A 24,134-nucleotide genomic window follows, 5' to 3' on the forward strand; every position below is an offset into this window, starting at 1 on the left:
TATTGAGCAGTGGGGAGAGGGTCTTGTAGTTGGATGGATTAGATAGTTCTTTTTCAAAGATCCAAATCAGATGTGATAGGTTCTTTTATTGTTCCAGCTGTTTCTTTGTTCCACACTGAAAACTGTGGAAATGAGTCTGCAGCCAGTCATGGACCTGATGTAAATTAATCAGTAGTGAAGCAACAAGCTAGTGGGTGGTTGGTTAATGATTTGCAGCAAGCACATTGAGATAATTGAAGGGACTATCAATTAATGTAACGAAGTATTGAGTGGAGATCTGAACACGTGTGTTAATAAAGTTTCATGGAATTAAAGGATGATTGGAAAGTGCAAACATTTATTTCAGTTGAGGGCAACATCTTCAGGACACCTACCACCTTGTATTCTTCCTCCTCTTTCCCCACCTTCTTGCTTGCTCTTCTCATCTTTTTTTCCCAGTCCTGATGAAAGCTCTCGGCCCAAAGTGTCAATTGTTTACTCTTTTCCATAGATGTTGCTTGGCCTGCTGCGGTTCCTTCAGCATTTTGTGTGTGTTGCTTATATAGATAGATATTTGATGTTCAGTATGGACACAGTGGGTTGGAGAGTATGTTTCTGTACTTTTTGACTGTGATTGTATGATAAGATGACTATACTGTTGTACTAGCCAAAGAATAAAATCAAATAGATGTATGACTAACTGTTAAGTGTGTGCCATGGTATCATGTATTGTGATGTGGAACAAGAAGTCTCAAATACCTTCCCTTACAAGAATGTAACAATCTGCGAATGGCATCAACATTGTATGCAGAGGTGGCTGATTTTTATTTGATTAAGGCAACTTTAAAAGGAAACCTTTTTATTTTCAAGTATGCTGTATTTTTGTATTGGCAATTGCTTTTAACAATACAAATTCCAATAGTTTCATTTTTTTATACTTGACATTTTGCACTAAGAAAATTTTTTATAGGAATCTGCATTTGCAAGTGGGTGACTGTTAGTTTTAATAGTTTTGGCTTATTTCAAAGACCAGTAGCAATGCAAGCATGACTCAATATTAGAGCACGCTTGCTAGACGAATGACCATACGCGTACTCATAAATAATTTGTGGATTCATGTATTTTCACTTGTTGAACTATTCATATTTCAACATTTCGTAGTTACGTTTTTGAGGTCCAAAGAATATTCAGATAGTTGTTCCAGCTCCTTTAATTTGCTTATGTATAGAACTTTCGGAATTTCCTAAATTATTAGGATACAAACATTAAGAGTTCAGTTCTGATATATTTAATATCCAGATTAGTTCAAATATATATGTATCAGTTATCTTGGATTGCTAAATAAAATTGCATTTGATGCTTTGAATCCATCATTTGTCCTGGTTAAAGGTAGAATTATCAAAAAGCATTGTAAAGTGATGGAGACACAAGGAACTCTGCAGATGCTGGAAATTCAAGCAACACACACACACACACACACACACACACACACACACACACACACACACAATGCTGGTGGAACACAGCAGGCCAGGCAGCATCTATAGGAAGAGGTACAGTCGACGTTTCGGGCCAGGACCCTTCGTCAGGACTAACTGAAAGAAGAGGTAGTAAGAGATTTGAAAGTAGGAGGGGGAGGGGGAGATCCAAAATGATAGGAGAAGACAGGAGGGGAGGGATGGATCTAAGAGCTGGAAAGTTGATTGGCAAAAGGGATACCAGACTGGAGAAGGGAGAGGATCATGGGATTGGAAGCCTGGGGAGAGAGAGAAGGGGGGAGGGGAACCCAGAGGGTGGAGAGCAGGCAAGGAGTTATAGTGAGAGGGACAGAGGGAGGAAAAAAGAGAGATGAAAAGGGGGGGAAATAAAAATATATTAAATAAGGATGTGGTGTGAAGGGGAGGAGGGGCATTAACAGAAGTTAGAGAAGTCAATGTTCATGCCATCAGGTTGGAGGCTACCCAGATGGAATATAAGGTGTTGTTCCTCCAACCTGAGTGTGGCTTCATCTTGACAGTAGAGGAGGCCGTGGATAGACATATCAGAATGTGAATGGGATGTGGAATTAAAATGTGTTGCCACTGGGAGATCTTGCTTTCTCTGGTGGACAGAGCCTAGGTGTTCAGTGAAACGGTCTCCCAGCCTGCGTCGGGTCTCGCCAATATATAGAAGGCCGCACCGGGAGCACCAGACGCAGTATATCACCCCAGCCAACTCACAAATGAAGTGTCGTCTCACCTGGAAGGACTGTCTGGGGCCCTGAATGCTGGTGCGGGAGGAAGTGTAAGGGCATGTATAGCACTTGTTCTGCTTACAAGGATAGGTGCCGGGAGAGAGATCGATGGGAAGGGATGGGGGGAACGAATGGACAAGGGAGTCACGTAGGGAGCGATCTCTGCGGAAAGCAGAAAGGGGGGGGGAGGGAAAGATGTGCTTGGTGGTGGGATCCCGTTAGAGGTGGCGGAAGTTATGGAGAATTATATGTTGGACCCGGAGGCTGGTGGGCTGGTAGGCAGGGACAAGGGGAACCCTATTCCTAGTGGGGTGGTGGGAGGCTGGAGTGAGAGCAGATGTGCATGAAATGGGAGGGATGCGTTTGAGAGCAGAGTTGATGGTGGAGGTAGAGAAGCCCTTTTCTTTAAAAAAGGAAGACATCTCCCTTGTCCTGGAATGAAAAGCCTCATCCTGAGAGCAGATGTGGCGGAGATGGAGGAATTGCGAGAAGGGGATGGCACTTTTGCAAGAGACAGGGTGGGAAGAGGAATAGTCCAGGTAGCTGTGAGGGTCCGTAGGCTTATAGTAGACATCAGTAGATAAGCTGTCTCCAGAGATAGAGACAGAAAGATCAAGAAAGGGGAGGGAGGTGTGGGAAATGGACCAGGTAAACTTGATAGCAGGGTGAAAGTTGGAGGCAAAGTTAATGAAGTCAACGAGCTCAGCATGTGTGCAGGAAGCAGCGCCAATGCAGTCGTCGATGTAGCGAAGGAAAAGAGGGGGACAGATACCAGTATAGGCTTGGAACATGGATTGTTCCACAAAGCCAATGAAAAGGCAGGCATAGCTGGGACCCATACGGGTGCCCATAGCTACACCTTTAGTTTGGAGGAAGTGGGAGGAGCCAAAGGAGATATTGTTAAGAGGAAGGACTAATTCCGTTAGATGGAGGAGAGTGGTGGTAGAGGGGAACTGATTAGGTCTGGAATCCAAAAAGAAGTGGAGAGCTTTGAGACCTTCCTGGTTGGGGGATGGAGGTATAAAGGGACTGAACATCCATGGTGAAAATAAAGGGGTGGGGGCCAGGGAACTTAAAATCATTGAAAAGATTCAGAGCATGAGAAGTATCACAAACAGGTGGGAAGGGATTGAACAAGGGGGGATAAAACAGTGTCGAGGTATGCAGAAATGAGTTCGGTGGGACAGGAGCAAGCTGAGACAATGGGTCTACCTGGGCAGGCAGGTTTGTGGATCTTGGGTAGGAGGTAGAAACAGGAAGTGCGGGGTGTGGGCACTATAAGGTTGGTAGCAGTGAATGGGTGATCCCCTGAGCTGACAAAGTTGGTGATGGTGCGGGAGACAATGGCCTGGTGATCCTTAGTGGGGTCATGATCGAGGGGTAAATAAGAGGAGGTATCTGCGAGTTGACACTGTGCCTTGGCAAGGTAGAGGTCAGTACGCCAGACTACAACAGCACCCCCTTTATCGGTGGGTTTTATAGTAAGGTTAGGATTAGTGTGGAGGGAGTGGAGAGCAGAGCGTTGGGAAGGAGTGAGGTTGGAATGGGAACAAGGTGTGGTGAAGTTGAGACGGTTGATGTCCCGTCGGCAGTTAGCAATAAAGAGATCCAGAGCAGGTAAAGTGATGGAGTTTTGCCTTGTGCTTCACATTACAGTATTTAAAAATGATCAGAGGTAAAGCAGAAAATAAATCCCCAGAATTTAATGTTACTGTGGAGGTTGCTATGTTATAGAGCTTATGGAGGTTCTTGTTAAAGCTAGTTGAGATCCTAAAATGTTGAAATGTTATGCATTCTTGAAGAAGCTTTTCACAAGTTTATTTAATTACACAGATGAGACAAATATAAACAAAGAATTCTTATGACCTGGATGAGAATGTGATCTGAATGGGGAAGTACTTGAGTCCTTGGCAATTTTTCTGAATGCAGACTGAAACACTTTGCTTGGGTACAAATTTTTTAAACAGTAATTGGACATATAGTTGCAATCAAATCAATCAACCTTCCCAAGTGAATCTCATAGAATAATGGAAATTTATGACACAAAAAGTGGTTGTTATCATATTTCTGTGTTCATGGTCCAAAGCTAGACAAGCTATCATCCTTTAAGTAGTTATCCAGGTAAGTGGTGAAGCTTTTGACCTTAATCAGCCTCCCAGGCAATTAGTTGTGGACAACATCACTTATTATGGTGCTTTTTGCAAACCTGACTGCCTCTGAACCGAAGTTTTGTTTGGACCGAGGGTGAGAAGCAATATCTAGTTTTGTTATTGTGGAGATAGCTAGGGGCTTATTAGACATGAAAATATTAACTATTGCAGGAGTTAGAAGCTCTAATCGCTGTGGGCTACCATCCTTTAATAGACTGTATATTATTGTTTATAAATTCTGGTGGTTCTAGTTATAAATATATAAATTCACTTATAAAATAAAACAATCAAACATAAAGGTCTTTAATGCTTTGTGGAGAAAGAATAATCAGAACTCCATTCTGACTCTGCTTTAGTTTAATTTAATTATTTTCACACACTGTAGTAATTAGAGACAAAGGGATACTGAAGTTCTAACAGTATTTACATTATTTTGTATAAACTTGAAATGCAATTCGAGGCATTTTCTGGAATGTGTTGTACCTTGATTTATAGTTGAAGTGTGAGTTATGAGCCAAAATTTCTAGGAGCTGTTCAAATCTAAGTTTACATTTAGAACTCCAAAAACAGAATGGAATATGCATCCAGAAGCAGCTGTTTTCCATCTATCCAAAGGCCTGGTTAGTTGTGACTTTGGAATTTTGCATTAATTTGTGTCAGTACATTATGTTCCCTAGTTCCAACTCAGAAGAAATGAACTGGAAAAAGTCTCCTTTTCATTTTTTTCCTCTCAATTTGTCAAAAACGTATTTTTTTTCTAACTTTGAGCTTTGATATTGATAAAGGAAACTTTATATTGACTCATTTTTGAATTAAGCTGTTATTTAAAACACTTTTAATTAAATTCTACCTGCATTAATTGTAAAACAAAATTTAGTCATAGTAAAGGGAGATTAGAGGAAACCTTTAATGTGTGTGAGTAGAATATTACTGTACTGCCATAGGAAGTTGATGTGAATAATATAAATACAGCTAAGCAAAAAGTTGGTTAAGCACACAGTAGTAAGATAACATACCACAATCAAAAGAGAGATAGGAAAGGAATGCAGGCTAATACAACATGCCAAAGTCCTGAAATAAAACCCATCTCCAAGAGTTATATAGGCTATTCAGCATAATTAGTCCATGCTGATTAAGATTCCCATCAAGCTAGTCCCATTTGCCCATGTTTGGACCACATCCCTCTACTGTTCCTATCCATTTACCTGTCCAAGTACATTTTAAAGTTCTTCTATCTTCACAAAGGAACTGAATACTTTATTTAGCGCATTGGTTGCTGAAGATGGGTGGCACAGTCGCATAGTGCTTTACAGAGCCAGCAATCCGTGTTTAATTCCCACCACCGTGTAAAGAGTTTGTATGTTCTCCCTTTGAGCAAGTTTCCTCCTACGTTCCAAAGGTGTATGGGTAAGGGTTAACAAGTTGTGGCCATGCGATATTGTCACAGTAAGCAACATCTGTGAGCTGCCCCCAACATATCCTTGCACTGTAGTCATTGAAGTAAATGACATATTCACTGTAGTATAGTTGTATGTGTGTGTGAGAAGTAGAGCTAATCTTTCTTTAACCTATAAAACTAAGGCTTTAAATTTAGTTTATTATTCACAGATTACAAATTGCCTAGTGAGAATAAGAAACTTTTTTTAAAGATTGCCTTGAACTTGGTTGGAGTAATTAAGAGGGAAAAAGATATAAATAACTAAATAGGAATGAAGAGACAAATTGATGTAATGTGCTGCAGGAAGACTAAGTCACAACTAGAGAAGGGCAACAATTCAGCCCAACTTTGGCCTTTCAGCTTTGCAGAGAAACAGTGTATAGCTAATGTCTTGTACTGTACTGGAGTGGAAATACCTGGAATTTTTTCTCAACACGTGTTTCCAGGCCTGGAGTGAGGTAAACGGATGGATATATTTGCTGTATTTGTTTGGCAAAATTGCAGAGAAATGTCCACTTGATGTCTCATTGCTGCAAAGTTAAACAAGTATATTCTGAAGAGGAAAGTCCTTACACAAGGAAAACACATGAAGAAAAATATGATCAGTACGATGATTATGTTTTAGAAGGTGTGTATTTAGTATTTCAATAATATTTGAGTAATCTTGTAAATATGTTGATTAAGCATTCTTTAAATAGTTGTTCATTATGGGTTATATGTAAAAAAAAATGTGAATTGCATATGTCATGACGTTACTACGTGATATGTGCTCACCTTGCTTAAAGCAAAGAACAAACTAAGACTCATATCTGTTGGGTTTCCATGTCTTTTAATTGGTATAATATTTTATAAAACATAACAGTGGTGAGGAGGTATTTTTAAAACTAATGTAAAATGACTACTTGCCAGTTGAAGCACAGTGAGAAGTTCAACTTTTAAAAAGAGTGGTACAGTAATACAGTTGAATTAAAAAAAAGCTGTGTGGCATGTGTTCTTCAGAGGGAAGACATGATCGTATTTTTTTTTAAAAAAAGAAAGGTGGGAAATGGAAGAATTCACGGTACATAAACAGTGAGTACCAGGTGATCATAATCATCAATTAAAATAAGAAATAGAAATGGCTGGCTACATTGGACAGATAGACGCATTCCATTACATAGGACTTAACTGGATTCTGTATTTTGTATACTGAATGGATTGAACAGTATTTTCAAGCAAATGGAATAACCAATGAAAAACAAGTACTGATTGGATTTAAAGGTACACCGTTTGTTTCGAAGTTTAACTGCTCCAACCAGGTCATTTGAAATGAGCTTTGCTGATATTGTGAAAGTAATCCAGGAACATATAGAACCAAAACCTTTGTTGATTGCAGAACAGTTTAGGTTTCATAAGTGGAAGCAAAAGAAAGGAGAGTGCATTTCATCATGTGCGGCTGAATTGAAGAGATTGAGCACTGTCAATTTAAGAATTGGCTTAATGATGCACTGACAGCATGGCTAGTTTGTGGAATCTTACAAGAAGTGTTCAAAAATAGCAGCTTACAGAAGCAGAACTTACTTTTAAAAGAGCAGTTTAAATCGCTGTATCAATGGAAACAGCAGATCGAGACGCAATTGAGTTGCAGTCAGGAATGAAAGTGAGTGTGAACAAATTTGCAGTGTTTAAACAGGAACCTGCCTGGCTGAACAAATTTTGTCATAGTTGCAGCAGAAATTCCAGTTCCCCCATTTTTACCAGTGCTGGGATGATGCTCTATACAGGGGTTGCCTTATGTGAGGATTGAAAGTTGTGCCATTCAAGCTGAGAGCTAAAGTGTTGGAGGTGCTACATGCCAGTCATCTAGGCATGGTCAAAATGAAATTGTTGGCTCGAAACTTTGTCTGGTGGTCTGGGATAGATCAGCAGATTGAGCAGCTTGCCATATACTGTTCAGGGTGCCAGGAGCAGCACCCCTCTATGCTTGAGAGTGGCCTACATTGCCCTGACAAGATTCGCGTTGACTTTGCCAGACTATTCATAGGCACAAATTTATTGGTGGTAGTCGATGCAACTACAAAGTGCCAGAAGTGTTCCCAAAGCCCCCAGTAAGCATTGCACACTGTTGATGTGTTGAGAATCCTCTTCTCAAGGACTGGTGTTCCAGAACACATAGTCAGTAACAATAGACCACAGTTTGTTTCAGAACTGTTTCAGTCATTCCTAAAATATATATAAGGCACTGTACCACCCACTTACAAATGGCTTGGTGAAGAGGTTTATCCAGAGTCTAAAGAATACACTGCAAGCAATGTCAGTAAAGCACACTACACTGAATCAGGAGCTCACCAATTTCCTCCTGGCATATTGCAGTGCAGCACACTCCACAACCAACAACTCACCAGCTATGTTGTTCCTGGGTTATCCGTTGTATTCACGCTTGGATTTCCTCACACCCAGTCTCAGAAGGAGAATGCAGGACAAGCAGCTGAGACAAGTTGAAGGCTCCTCAACCAAGGAGGTTCGATGTTTCACTCCTAGACAAACAGTCCTGGTGAGGGACTACAGAGGCGATCAAAAGTGGGTACTGGGAAAGATTAAGTTCAGAACTGGACCACTCTCCAACACAATGGAAATTGTGTCTGATATTGTTATTGTCTGGAGATGGCACCCAGTTGAGGAGAGCAGAGTCAATTGTTAGAGAGGAAAAGTGGCCAGAGCTGTTAGAACCACTTCCTCCAGTCCCAGAGTCAACTCCTATAATCGCCATGGAGAAAGCTCTGGGTTTTGAAATTGTTTCACAGCCATCTATCACTTACCAAGCAGAGTGACCCCGCCCCCCAGTCAGGAAAGACATTATTCCAGAAGAGTAAGAAGGCCTCCACAGCAATTAAATTTTTATGCCTGTATGGGACAATTTAAAATTTACTATGATTGGGATGTCTGTATATAGCAGCTGTATACTATATATAGAACTCTACTGAGTTTGAATTTATAGCTAAGCAGAGAAGAATGTTGTGGATTTAATATTTCAGTAATATATGAGTAATCTTGTAAATATATTTTGTTTGTTTAAGTAATCCATTGCAGGTTATATGTAAAAATAAGTGAACTACATATGTCATGACACTACCGCATGATATGCCTCGCTTAAAGTAAACGCCAAGTTAAACTCACATTTCAGACTCTCATGTTTTTCTTTTAGTTAATTTAAACATAGCAGAAGGTATAATGCAGAGGTTAATTTATTGATTGGGGTGCTTATGTTCATTGCGGAGTGAGTATTGAAGCCTGAGAAATGGGAGAGATGTGGTTGTCTTGCCTATCAAGAGGAAAAACTTAGATGAGTTTTAGAGCACTTCAGAAGATTTGATGTTCAAATTGGTCGTCAACATCAACATAGGATGGTAGAAACCAGGCTGTTGATAATTAGTGGGATTTTCTATCTGTAAATATTATAAACAAATTTTATTTGATCTATTTTAAGTTGAGACAGGGACACCTGTAAAACACAATAATACTATCGTTAATAGCAAAACAAAATAACAACAATCATTTTCTTAAGCTGATTTAATGAATGTGCAGAATATGTTCAAGTAACTTGTTTTCTCAAATTCTCTCACCATGCCAAGAAATTTGATGTTTCTATGTACATAAAATCATAGAGGTTATAGACTACAGCAGAGAAACAAGCCCTTCAACCCATTTAGTCTGTGCTGAACTAATAATCTGCCTAGTTCCATTCACATTGCTTACCATGTGGGGATCCTGCAAGTTGATTTTAGCATGCTGTTATATTGATTTATAAATCTTTTAACAATTAATTGATTTTACAACAATGACGTAAATGTAACAAGAATTCATGCAACATGAATGATGGCTTCAAAAACAGTTTTTTGTTGAAGGGTCCTGAGGAAACCTTGCAAACTTTGAATATTGCACTTAAAAATCTTTGTATACTTTAGCCATGAATCGGCAATAGAGGACATTGTACTAAACATGCTTGATTATTGCTTCAACGAAACAGCACATTTCACAACATGTGCCAGTGATATTAATTCTGATTCTGAATCTTTAATTCCCGTTATAAACATGTATCCTGAAAATCGTGCACCACTATCTCTCTATGGTTTAAAATTTAATGGTTGATGAAAATAATTTCTGCAATACTTTGATTAATTCTCTTGGGTAGGCAAGATAATTACTGTTAGTCAAGTTCCTAAATAAAGAGGCTTAAAACTGGAAAGTTATCTTTGATAATAAAATCAGGAAATATTTTAGTTTATACATATCCAAGCCCCGAGGAAAGAGAAGAATTTCTGCAATAAAATTTACTGTTAATGTTGCAAGAATTTAAATGACAGACCTTTGTTATGTTTTCCTGTAAAAATAGATTTCTGAAGCTGTGAGGGTTCCATTGAAAGTGCATGAGTTATAAGAAATGTATTACAGAACTTGGCCTTCTTGACAATGCTTTATTTAATTTTAAAATTTGATTATTGCGGAACATTTCTACCCAAATGAGACTACGGATACTTTTTGTATTATATTTGGTTAAGTTCTTTGAAGCATATCTTTCTGTATTAACAAAGTTGGAAACTGTAGGTAATGCTGGTTACTTTGGCTTTTATCACTTTGTGCATTTTAAGATTACTTTTGCTAAAAACTCGGGTTACATTTTTGACAGGTTTAGCCTTTTGAATCTAGCAGTTTAGCTCCCTGCTGAGCCTGAAATACTTTTCATTTCACATATGAGCAGTGCTGTAACTTAATTATGAAACTTTGCATCATAATTGTATCAATTTTTCCAGAATAAAATAAAAAAGGAAGAAACAATGGTTTCTTATTAAAATCATAAATTCTAATATCCAACATTTAGCTGAGAATACAATCCCATAATCTTAGTTATCTTCAGGTTAAGAACTATAAATACATTTAGTAACAAGTATTTTTATGTCACTTTTTGTCACACCAACAATACACTGAAGCACAGAAGATGATGTAGCCTGAGTGATATCTTTAAAAGGATCAATGTATGTGTGTTTCCCACAGAAGATGTATCAGTTTTTCAGCTCTCGACATGTTTTCTACATCAAGGAGACAAGGCTTGATGATATTAATGTGCAGATCTGATGATCAAAGTTATATGAAGAAATCGAGAAATTGTATCCTAGTCATCTTATTCCTTCTTTCTACACAGTATTGCCTAATGCAGCTAGAAATTAAAGCAAATGTAAGGCTGATGGTTACCTACTTTAAAAGTATCATCTGTATGGAGAAGAACAGTGTTCATTTCAGGTCCAGAACCATTCATCATCAGATTATTTTTATGACTTGAAGTATATATCTGTTTCCTCTCTCTCCACGGGTGATGCCTATTGATTTGTGTACTATTTTTATTTCTGATTTAAGGCATTTGAGTCTGCAGGATTTTGAATACTGCTAAGCAAACTTTATCATATGGAAAATAAATTATACAAACATGGATTCTCATATGTACAAATTTTAAGTTTGAAGATACAAATTTAAATTGAATAGCTGTCATTTAATTTTAAATTGAGTCTCTTTCTTAATTTTAATTCTTTTTTCTCTTTACTTTTTGTAATATATGGGATTTAGCATTTAGATGAATAATTCAAACTTCTGTATTTGAGCTTTCAAACTGTTCTTCAGTCTTTAAGGAGATAAATATTTGCTTTACACATTCCTTGTTACCTGAAAATATGTTGCTAAGATACTAATAAAGGGGTCTGTACTATAATGACCCTCATAGTACAGTAAGATTCAGTTCAAATGGTCATTGAAATCCTGTCAAGATGTTTGACTGCAAAATGTAGCTATTGTTTTTCTTCACCTTTCCCATTTATTATTACCATTTGAGATGACCAGCTTGCCCAAACCAAATTTGTCTTTGCGAGCTGATTATTGTTTGCATGCACCAGCAAATAAATAATGCTGCCTGTGACATTTCTTCCTCCATGGATAAACTTCCTGAGAAGAGTGGGGAGGCTAAGTTTACTGGAATTAATGCATTTCTTTAATAGTGTGCCTTGCCTAATGCCGGCCCCCTAGGCCTGAGTCGACGTAGTAGTAGTAGTTTAATAGTGTGTCTGGACTTAGGTGTTGAAGGTGTTTTAGTACTGCTATTTATAATACATTTCTTGAAGAATTTTTGGTAGTCCAGGTTTTGCAATACAGTAGTTACATTATTACCTAACAATTGTGGACAGTTTACAGAAAAGTGGAAAAAAAAATCTGACCCAAAAACTACATTTTGAGCTTAAATTTGGTTATTGCTTGTTTTCCGATACAGATTCGGAAAAAATGCTATTTTTACTTCAGCATCATACCCCATTTTGTTCAAAGGATGTGTTCTGGCGTTAGTTTAAAGGGCTGCCTTTTGAATTGACACAGTGGCATAGCATGATTCTATGGTGGCACAATAGGTAGCACTGCTGCCTCACAGCTCCGGTGACCCAGGTTAGTTACGGCCACCAGTCTGCGATGAGTTTGCACATTCTCTTTAACAGACATCCCACCCTGCAAAAACTCATTTCAGGGAGGTAGCACCATCAATTTGCGGGAGACTTCCGGGAGAGGTGGAATGTCTGTAATAGAGTAGCTCCTTAGCAGCTGGCCAGCTAGTTTAAATAGCATTAGCTATGCTAATGAACCAATGACACCTGTTAAACTCACCTCAACATGTCTTTTACATTTTAATCCACCATGGGCAATAGAAAAGTAACTGTTGCAAACAGCGCAGGGAGAAACACTGTCATTATTTTTGACCCCTATTAGGCAGGGGTACACTCTAGTGCAGTCTGGGGTGACGTACGTTTTATATTTTTTTTTGGAAAACTCTGCCACTCTGACTTTTTTTGGAACTCTCTCGCTCATGGTCGCTCTCACTCGCGCTCGCTCTCTCGCGCTTGTTTTCTCGCTCTTGCTCTTGCTCTCTCTCTTGCTCTCGCGCTTGCTTTCTCGCTCTCTCGCGCTTGCTTTCTCGCTCTCTCGTGCTTGCTTTCTCACTCTCACTCTCTCGCGCTTGCTTTCTCGCTCTTGCTCTCGCTCTCTGGTGCTTGCTTTCTCGTTCTCTCCCGTGTGCGTGCTCTCTCGCTCTCTTGTGGTCGCTCTCACTCTCTCGCGCTTGCTTTCTTGCTCTTGCGCTCACTCTCTCGCTCTCTCTCGCGTGTTCTCTCACACTCACTGTCAAAAAAATCAATTTCCGGGACATTGTATATAATTTGCGGGCATCAGGGAGCCACTATTAATTTGCGGGAGACTCCCAGAACTTCTGGGAGAGGTGGGATGTCTGCTTTAAAACCTCAAAATTCACCAGTGTACTCCAGTTTCCCCACATCTCAAATATTTATTGGTATATGTCACAATAATAAACCACTATACCATATATGAAATTTGTTGTTTTATGGTCACAGTATAGTGCAAGACAAAAATAAAAAATACTTTTAGTTACAAAGTAAATGAACAGTTCAAAAAATGAATAATGAGGTAGTGTTCATGGGCTTTTGAGCCATTCAGAATCGGATGGCAGAATTGAAGAAACAGTTTTTAAAACGTTGACTCTGGTCTTCTGGCTCCTGTACCACTACCTCTGTCGTAGTTATTGGAGAGGGCATGTCCTGGATAGTGAGGGTCTTTAATGAAAGATGCTGCCATTGATAGCATGATAGGTTGAACCCAGTCAGTGTCAATGAAATGCCAGTCTCTTATTGCAGGGATCTCCCGTGCTTCCTCAGACAATGGTATCAGTTAGTACTGATTATCATTTTAAAAAAAAGTTACTCATTTGACCACCACGGGACATAGTTTGCCGATTCATTTATTTACTTGCGTTCTTTCAAATATGATATGGAAAGAATGTCAAAGGTAAGCATGATAACCATAGATATTAGAGCAGAATTAGGCCACTCGGCTCACTGAGTCTGTTTCACATTGCATCATGGCTGATTTATTAACCCTCTGAACCCCATTCTTCTGCCTTCTCCCCCATAACCTTTGAAGCTTGACTAACCAAGAACCTATCAACCTCTGCTTTAGATATACTCAATGACTTGCCCTCCGCAGCATGCGAGACCATTAATTCCACTGATTCACCACCCTCTGGCTAAAGAAAGTCCTTCTTATCCCTGTTCTAAATGGATATCTCTCTTTGTACCGTCTGCAAACTTGGCTACAAAGCCATCAACTCCATCATTCATCAAAGTTGCTGGTGAACGCAGCAGGCCAGGCAGCATCTCTAGGAAGAGATACAGTCGACGTTTCGGGCCAAGACCCTTCGTCAGGACTAACTGAAGGAAGAGCTAAATTGAAAGTGGAAGGGGGAGGGAGAGATCCAAAATGATAGGAGAAGACAGGAGTGGGGGAGATGGAGCCAAGAGCTGGACAGGTGATTGGCAAAAGGGATATGAGAGGATCATGGGACAGGAGGCCCAGGGAGAAGGAAGGGGGGGGGGGGAAGCCCAGAGGATGGGCAAGGGGTATAGTCAGAGGGACAGAGGCAGAAAAAGGAGAGAGAGAGAAAGAATGTGTGTATATAAATAAATAATGGATGGGGTACGAGGGGGAGGTGGGGCATTAGCAGAAGTTAGAGAAGTCAATGTTCACGCCATCAGGTTGGAGGCTACCCAGATGGAATATAAGGTGTTGTTCCTCCAACCAGAGTGTGGCTTCATCTTTACAGTAGAGGAGGCTGTGGATAGACATATCAGAATGGGAATGGGATGTGGAATTAAAATGTGTGGCCACTGGGAGATCCTGCTTTCTCTGGTGGACAGAGTGTAGGTGTTCAGCAAAACGATCTCCCAGCCTGCGTCAGGTCTCGCCAATATATAGAAGGCCATATCAGGAGCACCGGATGCAGTATATCACCCCAGTCGACTCACAGGTGAAGTGTTGCCTCACCTGGAAGGACTGTCTGGAGCCCTGAATGGTGGTAAGGGAGGAAGTGTAAGGGCATGTGTAGCACTTGTTCCGCTTACAAGGATAAGTGTCAGGAGGGAGATCAGTGGGGAGGGATGGGGGGGGAACGAATGGACAAGGGAGTCGTGTAGGGAGCGATCCCTGTGGAAAGCAGAGGTGGGGTGGGGAAGGAAAGATGCGCTTAGTGGTGGGATCCCGTTGGAGGTGGCGGAAGTGACGGAGAATAATATGTTGGACCCGGAGGCTGGTGGGGTGGTAGGTGAGGACCAGGGGAACCCTATTCCTAGTAGGGTGGTGGGAGGATGGAGTGAGAGCAGATGTGCGTGAAATGGGGGAGATGTGTTTGAGAGCAGAGTTGATGGTGGAGGAAGGGAAGCGCCTTTCTTTAAAAAAGGAGGACATCTCCCTTGTCCTGGAATGAGAAGCCTCATCCTGAGAGCAGATGCGGCGGAGACAGAGGAATTGCGAGAAGGGGTCTCATTTTTGCAAGAGACAGGGTGAGAAGAGGAATAGTCCAGATAACTATTCAGTAGGCTTATAGTAGACATCAGTAGATAAGCTGTCTCTAGAGATAGAGGCAGAAAGATCTAGAAAGGGGAAGGAGGTGTCGGAAATGGACCAGGTAAACTTGAGGACAGGGTGAAAGTTGGAGGCAAAGTTAATGAAGTCAATGAGATCAGCATGCGTGCAGGAAGCAGCGCCAATCCAGTCGTCGATGTAGTGAGGGAAAAGTGGGGGACAGATACCAGAATAGGTTTGGAACATAGATTGTTCCACAAAGCCAACAAAAAGGCAGGCATAGAATGACTTCATTCCTCGTGTTTGCGAACTCCATCATCCAAATTGATGACATGTCATGTGAAAAGAAACAGCCCCACACTGACCCTTGCAGAACACCACTTGTCACCAGCAGTCAACCTGAATAGGCCATCTTTATTGAAATTCTTTGCCTCCGGCCAACCAGTCAATCTTTTATCCAAGCTAGTATCTTTCCTGTAATACCATGGACTGTTATCTTGTTAAGGAGCCTCATGTGTGGCACCTTGTCAAAGGCCTGAAAATCCAAGTGCACAACCTCCATAGATTCCCCTTTGTCTATCTTGCTTGTTATTTCCACAAATAATTCCAATAGATTTGTCAGGCAAATTTTCCCACAAGGAAACCATGCTGACTTTGGCCTATTTTACCATGTGCTTCCAACTACTAAACCTCATCCTTGTCACCCATGGTGGCCTCATCCTCCCTTTTGAATAGTTCTTCATCTTTGGGATGTATCTATCCTGTGCCTTCCAAATTGCTCCCAGAAATCTGCCATCATCCCTGTTAGTGTCCCCTTTCCATTAACTTTGTCCTGCTCCTTGCTCGTGCCTCTGTAATTCCCTTTACTCCACTTTCATACTGATATATCTGATTCTATCTTATCCTTCTCAAACTGCAGGGTGAATTCTATCATATCATGATCACTGCTTTCTAAAGGTTCCTTTATTTTAAGTTCCCTAATCAAATCTTGTTCATTACACAGCATCCAATCCAGAATCGCTTTTCCCCTGGTAGGCTCTACCACAAGCTGCTGCAATAAATCATCTCATAGGCATTCTACAAATTCCCTCTCTTGGGTTGCATTATGTCCATCCAATGTTACAGTATCTTGAATGTTCGAAGAAGCTTTGAGCAATGTAAAACCTGTCACGTTCTTAATGTACTGTATCTCCTCTCTGAACCTGGACTACAGCCATATTGAGCAGAGTAGAAAGTCTCTCCTTTGAATTTCAGAGCTCAGGTGAGGTTTTTGGAAGCTTCTACACTGTTTGAACCATACTATCGAAGAAGATAATCTTGTGGTGCAAGTAACACTTTTTGATTTGTTTTCCTAGTGCTCTGCATTTAAACAGATTTGAGGGATCTTTTAAACAAGCTTTAGTATGTGATTTAAAAAAAAATGATAGGAAGTTAGGATCCTTTCACCTTCTGCTATTACAGATGCTTTCCATGCCATTTGCTACAACTACCATTAACATTAATCTTTTGTTTTAGTCAAATGAAACACAAAAAAATCACCTGCTTGGTTCTTTTGGATCGTGCGGTAATTCTGGAGGGCAGGCAGTAAAGACTAAATAAAATCTAAAAGTATTTGTGATTATAATACTAATTGTGCAGTTGAACAAACTACTGATAGCAAGTGGTGACATCTACTGGTAAGTTATGGGTAGTTGAATGTTTAATTTGTGTTGTGATCTGCCTCCTATTTAGAAAAAGTTAATACCGTATTTCATGGGTAAGTCAGAAGAGCGGGAGGAAGAAGAAAACCTCTGAAATCTTTCTGGCAGAGTGCTCATAAACAACTCGCCTGACAGATGCCAATAAACAAAAGCCCTCTGCTCTATTCATCATCATCTTACTGTTCTAGGAAAGAAAGTATCTGTGTATTCACATTGCAAAACTAAAAATAATTTTTTTATTTTTGCCCAAAACAAACTATAGTGTACAATGTCTGTATATTAACTTCTGTCCCTTCGAACCCTGTTTTCTGGATGCCTTCTCTGTTTTTGATTCCTCCGTTTCTTATCAAAACATTATCACATTGAATAATCTCATGCTGAGTGCCAAGGGGAACAAATATGATCTTGCAGTTTTTATTGATGCAGTCAAAGCCTTTGACGGTATTGGCAATAAGCTAATTATTAACGTTTTGGCTGTATCCATTTTACTAACCTCATCTCTGGCCTGTATTGTAACTCAACTACCTTTATTGAAAATAGGTATAGGGAAATAAAGAAATGGAAATGATTTTAATGGGAACACTCTCCTGGGAACCAGCATGAAATTGATATCGGAGTAGCTTCTTGGATTTTATACCTAAAAGACATGAGATAATCCAGATGTGGGTGGCTCTGCTTGTGTTCTGAGGCTCAGATACCATCCTTCAAATGCTGCACGCTGCTTCTGTCTGCATGTTAATGAAATAGTCCACCATGCCATGCTAGAAAGCAAACACTGAAAGTTTTGTGCAAATCCTGTGGGGTTGATGTTCGACTTCTCAAGCACCTTTTTATTGCATGCAGGATTCCAGCCAGCCTACCAATGTACCAAGCGTTTTAATTGTGTATTCTTATAATTCCCTGAAGAAATTTTCCTCCATCTCATATTTGCATTATGTTGCCAGGTGAGTCATGTTCTCAGTTACAGGTTCACAACAGGTTCAAATTTGATGCAGACTAGTGTCAAGCAAGGTTGCATCATAGCGCCTGGCATATTTTTCAACATTCTCTCTACAAAGCTGCATCTTACCTTCAGTATGCTTCCATCTGGAATGAAGCCAGTCTATGAGAGTAATGTTCAATTTACATTGTCATTTTTCAGTGACCTTATGTACTGTTGTGTAGGTGTAGAGTGGGATTTGGAAAGAAGGGACTTGCACTTAGGTACATGGTGTGGAAAGCGCTAAGTGATGATTGTGGTAGATTGGAATTGTATTTGTGAGACTTGAGTTTGCACTCTACATTTGCAGATAACCTGACTATTGCATAGATCATGTCAGTCCTCCTGGAATGCTCATCAGGTTCTCTACTTGACAGTAATTACAAGCTACTTTCAGAAAAAGCATGTTGTCAAAGCAATGCAGTTTAAAGTTCAAAGTACAAAGTGCATCATTTATTATCAAAGTATGTATAGGATACACAGCCTTGAGATTTATCTGCATACTGACAGCCACAAAACAAAGAACTTCAGTAGAACCATCTCTTCTCTGGCCCTGACACCCTGACTTTTTTGACTTGGCCCTGCACATAAATTGGCCAAACAGCAGATCATTCCTCACTCCTGGACCCATACCCGGGCTCTGCCACTCTGATACCCCCTCAGGCCCACGACTCGCTGCCTTGATTCAATTTGTATCTGAAATTTCTAGTCTGGCCCGGTAGTTAAATTGGTCAGACATCAGCTTGTTCCTTGCTGTCGGGCCCGGGCCCCAGCGCTTCAACTCAGCCTTGCCTTGCCTCAGTTCTGCTGCTTTGAATTGGCTCTGTCCGCTCCAGCAAAGGTAAAATATTGGCTCTCTCCCTGCTCTCGGGCTCGGGCTCCACTGTCTTGATTTGGCCCACACATCGCAACCATCCTGCACCTTTGAGATTTCAGTTCACACTGCAAAATTGCCAGGTCGTACTGGCAGTTTAAAAGCTCCCATACTCTAAGGTATGTTAACTATCCACTATAAACAGCCTAAGATTTGTAAATGAATACGGTCATATTTGCAGAATATGAAGGAGAAATTTCCAGTTTAAGATGGCATTGGTGAAGCCCAGTGACTACATTTTGATGACCAGCAAAATGAAGAATACAACTAGATACTTCACTAATAACTTTTTTTCTGGTAAAATTTATGGTAAATGAAAACCACAGACATTGGAGTAGCAAGCAAAGGCGAAGCTGAGTTGAGGGTCGAAATGAGCGGGTGTGAGGTGAAGTCAAGGCAAGTTCAAGGGAGATTCAAGCAAGCGGAGGCGAGGAAAAGTTGGGGTGAGTGAAGGTGAATTGGAATCGAGGCCTATCCACTTCAACTGAGGTTTGATTGATGTAAGCGCCAGTTAGATTTAGAAAGCTCAGGTACGGGCCGAAACGTGGTGTCGGGATCCAGATCTAGAGTGTATCAAAGTGATGGCCCAGGTTCCAGAGCAAGGAAAGACCTGACGTTTGGGTGATATAAAGACCAGATTGAAAAGACAGGATATCAAGGACCAGAGGTAAGAGTTGGCCTGGTTCTGCTTACTGCTCTGTGTCATTTACTTGGCTCTGCGCCGAACTGAAGCTGAAGCTGTGGCCTACTCCAGCTGCTCCGAGCCTTGTGTCTGTGGGCTCCACTACATTTATTGGCTGTGCAATGAACTGAGGCTGTGATTATGGTCTGACTGCTCCAGAATTTGTGTCGATGTACTCACTTTCGTTCTGAGTGTTACTTGCTTACTTTTATTGCTTGCACAGTTTTTTTCTCTCTCTGCACATTTGGTTTGTCTTTTTTGTGGGTGTTTTAGGTTTCTTTGTTTTATGGGTGCCTATAAGGAGACAAATGTCAAGGTTGTATAATGTATACATACCTTGATAATAAATGTGGTTTAAACTTTTGAACTTTGAAATTTAAAAAACTCAACTCCGAAAGAGAAGTTATAGGCTGTTGATTGCAGTGGATGTTTACCAGAAAAACTGTGATTAATCGAGTAGTTAGTAGTTTTGTTTCACCAGCACCATCTTAAACCAGGCCTTTTAGCACTTTTAAACTGTAGTTTGAAGTTGAATTAAACAACTTGCACTCCTGTAGTATTTTGTAGAACAGTTGATAGTACCTACCGATTTTTTTTTTTTGAAGCCTGTTGAAATTTAATAATGACTTTGAGTGAAATACATTCAGTTTTTGTATTTTTGTATTTATTGACTCTTTACCATGGGTATCTTTATGATACACCCACTAATGTGCAATATTTCTGATCCTGGCAGACACATAAGAGTAGGTCATATGACCCTTTAAACCTGCTTTTAGATTCACTAAGATTGTGACTGATCCTGTGTTTTAAGTCTACTTTTCTGTCTGATTTTCATTTATCTATTAATCTCTGGCTTGAATGTTCTCAAGGAGTGATGATCTACAGCTTTAATGAATGGTAGTCATCCTGAAATATTATATCTTTTTCTCCATTTAGCGATGCTGTCTGATCTGCTTAGTGTCTCCAACATATCATCACCAGTTCATTCAGCTTGGAAATTCCAAAGATTTATAACTCTTAGAGAAGTCCCTTCTCATCTTTAGTTGTAAATGGATGGCCTATAACTTTAAACAGTGTCTGTTTCTCAATTTTTGACTCTCCAAAAGGGAAAACATCTTTATGCCATCTCTTCTAACATAGCCTTCTGAGGATTTTATTTGTCTCAATGAGAATACTGTGGGCCAAGCATCCTTAATCCTTTTTCAAAAACAACCCCAGGTTTGGGCATAGAATCCAGAATAGCACATAGTCTCACCAAAATTTTGGTCAATTTCACAAATATTCTTTCTATTTAATGTCCTAAATATCAAATTAGCATTTTTCTTCTTAATAGCTTGATATATTTCAGTGAGAACCATCTTGATGAAGAGTGGCTTGCTCCTTAGCAGTTGAGCTCTGAGCATGAAAGCCTCCAAGTTCCTTGAGCCCTTGGGTGTTGAGCCCATCTATTTCTCTTCCCACGTGGCCTTTGTGGTCTTGATGTCCATGCCATGGAGTCACAGAGTTATACAGCACAAAAGCAGAACCATCAGCCGATTGTCCATGCTTACCACCAAACACTCCTTTACATCACTCTACACATCCTATTTTATTTTCCCCACATTTCCATCAAAACTCTTCCCTCCTGTTCTGCAACTATGACTACAGTCATCTACAGATCTTAGGCTGTTTATAGTGGATAATTAACTTACCTTGGAATGTTTGCGAAGCTGGAGCACACAAAAGAAACCCATGTGGAGTCGCTTCATCTCTACGGCATTAAATAAGAAAAATGTTAGGTACGAATAAATCCCTATTGAAAGTCAGTCTTGTGGTTGAAAAAGCAAACAAGACTCAGTCATAAGTGTGACCATGTATGGAGCAGTGGCACACTTAATACTGCGACTAGTCTTAAAGGGTTAAACAACTGTTTGCAGCAAATGTATGCTACAAAATAGTTTCAAACAGGAAAAGGAGGGGCTTTTTTCCTACCATATGGAAATTACGTCAGTGATTGCCATGGTATTGTTTTCCTCCACTCAAAAAATGAATTCAAAACATCAAAAATTTGTCTTGAATATAATCACTTGATACCAGATTTTCCTGGTGCTGTAGCACTTTGTACATAATGCTGTTTTTCAACAATTTCATTTGGGAGGTATAAAGTTCTAGTGAAGCACCAACTGTTAGAACTGAGCATGCATTCTTTGTTATTTTTAGAAGGTCGGTAACTACCCAGCTGTCTCATTGCAGTATCAGTGAAATGACACTTTGACAGCCTATGACATTTCTCCTTCACTCTGAACGGAAGCTTGCATCAGTGGCTGAAGTACTTCTTCAAAACTGCTTTAGTTGGGAGTGTGTATAGATGGCAGCTCATGTTTTGTTTTAAAGCTAAATGCAAGAAGCAAGAAGAAAGGTATTTGAAGTAGTTATTTATATTTATTCTTGTGTTTTTAAAGTAATATATAATAGATATTACAGTCTTTGCTGTAAGTTAGTGATCTGTTTTATTTTGGTCTAAGTGTTTTTGCCTATACCTATTTTTAGTGATCCAGAAAGTGTTACAGGCACGTTTGGTTCTATTGCTGAATCATTTTGTCCAAAATGAGCCATTAAGGTACCATTGATTTTAAATACTTCAGCTTCTTAATATTATTATAAACTAGAGAAGTTGATTCAAAATTTAAATGTTCGAACCAAAAGAAAGAAATACTAATTTCAGAATTTAAATGCATAGAAATATATTTTTATAACTTCTCTTAGTCCTCAGAAAGTTTAGTGTCATGTATAATTTTGCTCTAATGCAGTGAAAAGATTTGACTTGGTGACTTTTTTTGGAAAGGTATTACTTTGGAAAGGTATTTTCTTTTGGTTATAGGAAAGAAATGTATTTATGTCCTGTCCTTTGAAGAAGTAATGCAGTGCTTCTGACATTATAGTCAAGTGCCATGTACACCATTAATTTCAAGAATTTAGCACAGTTACTTTTGAGATTAAAAATGGAAAAAAAAACTGTAGATGCTGAAATCTGAAATAAGATTGGATAATGCCAGAAATATTCAGCAAATGGGGCAGAGTCTGTGGAAAGACGTTTTAGATAACTTGAGTTAAAGTTATCGGAAATGTTAACTCTCTCACTTCTCAGGTGCTGTCTGTCCCAAGTGCTTGCCGCATTTCCTGCTTTGACGTGAAGTTATTTTTAAAATATTGAACAAGCCTACCTCTTTTTCTGACATCTGTATAACCCAGAGACTATTGCCTACCTCAGCATATTTTCAAGGAAACTATTCCATGATCCAGTTATATCCCCATTCATGAACTGTATGCTTTTCTAGCTAGTCTTGCATTTTCTACCTTGCAAATTTTGACAGATTCAAAACTATCTTCTCTGTGCATGACAGCATGCATTTATACTCATCCATCTCTTATCTTTGATTACCTGCATTAGCTTTTGATTCTTCAACTTCTCCAGCTTGGGAATTATTAAACATCAATTTGAAACAATTTCATTGCTTCATATCTGCTTCTCTCTGTAACTCCTTCCATCCCTGCAAACTTCCCTGAAGCTCAATCATTTTGTCATCATTGGTGGCCATGCCTTCAGTTATCCAGGTTCAATAGTATGGAATCATCTTGCAGAACCTAATTGCTTCAAACAAAACACATCAAAGTTGCTGGTGAACGCAGCAGGCCAGGCAGCATCTGTAGGAAGAGGTGCAGTCGACATTTCAGGCCGAGACCCTTCGTCAGGACTAACTGAAGGAAGAGTGAGTAAGGGATTTGAAAGTTGGAGGGGGAGGGGGAGATCCAAAATGATAGGAGAAGACAGGAGAGGGGGGGATAGAGCAAAGAGCTGGACAGGTGATAGGCAAAAGGGGATACGAGAGGATCATGGGACAGGAGGTCTGGGAAGAAAGACAAGGGGGGGGGACCCAGAGGATGGGCAAGAGGTATATTCAGAGGGACAGTGGGAGAAAAAGGAGAGTGAGAGAAAGAATGTGTGCATAAAAATGAGTAACAGATGGGGTACGAGGGGGAGGTGGGGCCTTAGCGGAAGTTAGAGAAGTCGATGTTCATGCCATCAGGTTGGAGGCTACCCAGACGGAATATAAGGTGTTGTTCCTCCAACCTGAGTGTGGCTTCATCTTTACAGTAGAGGAGGCCGTGGATGGACATGTCAGAATGGGAATGGGATGTGGAATTAAAATGTGTGGCCACTGGGAGATCCTGCTTTCTCTGGCGGACAGAGCGTAGATGTTCAGCAAAGCGGTCTCCCAGTCTGCGTCGGGTCTCGCCAATATATAAAAGGCCACATCGGGAGCACCGGACGCAGTATATCACCCCAGTCGACTCACAGGTGAAGTGTTGCCTCACCTGGAAGGACTGTTTGGGGCCCTGAATGGTGGTAAGGGAGGAAGTGTAAGGGCATGTGTAGCACTTGTTCCGCTTACACGGATAAGTGCCAGGAGGGAGATCAATGGGGAGGGATGGGGGGGGGGCGACGAATGGACAAGGGAGTTGTGTAGGGAGTGATCCCTGCGGAATGCAGAGAGAGGGGGGGAGGGAAAGATGTGCTTAGTGGTGGGATCCCGTTGGAGGTGGCGGAAGTTACGGAGAATAATATGTTGGACCCGGAGGCTGGTGGGGTGGTAGGTGAAGACCAGGGGAACCCTATTCCT

At 40.3% G+C, this 24,134-nt stretch overlaps 1 protein-coding gene across 7 annotated transcripts in view; it reads left to right on the top strand.

Annotated features, from left to right (window-relative positions):
• Positions 1-24,134, top strand: part of myo18ab (myosin XVIIIA b) — a 240,629-nt gene that overhangs the window by 49,563 nt on the left and 166,932 nt on the right. Inside the window, exon 1 of one of the 7 annotated variants that reach the window (XM_072243302.1) lies at positions 21,787-21,871. The exons of 4 other annotated variants lie outside the window; for them this stretch is intronic. In XM_072243302.1, the coding sequence (XP_072099403.1) occupies positions 21,851-21,871 (21 nt within the window). In that variant the 5' untranslated portion in view covers positions 21,787-21,850. Of the gene's footprint in view, positions 1-21,786; positions 21,872-24,134 lie in introns of those variants that run through there. 2 more of the 7 variants (XM_072243300.1, XM_072243298.1) reach the window with 2 other exon arrangements.

The sequence above is a fragment of the Mobula birostris genome, chromosome 25 (genome assembly GCF_030028105.1).
Source record: "Mobula birostris isolate sMobBir1 chromosome 25, sMobBir1.hap1, whole genome shotgun sequence".
In the NCBI taxonomy this organism is placed as follows: domain Eukaryota; kingdom Metazoa; phylum Chordata; class Chondrichthyes; order Myliobatiformes; family Myliobatidae; genus Mobula; species Mobula birostris.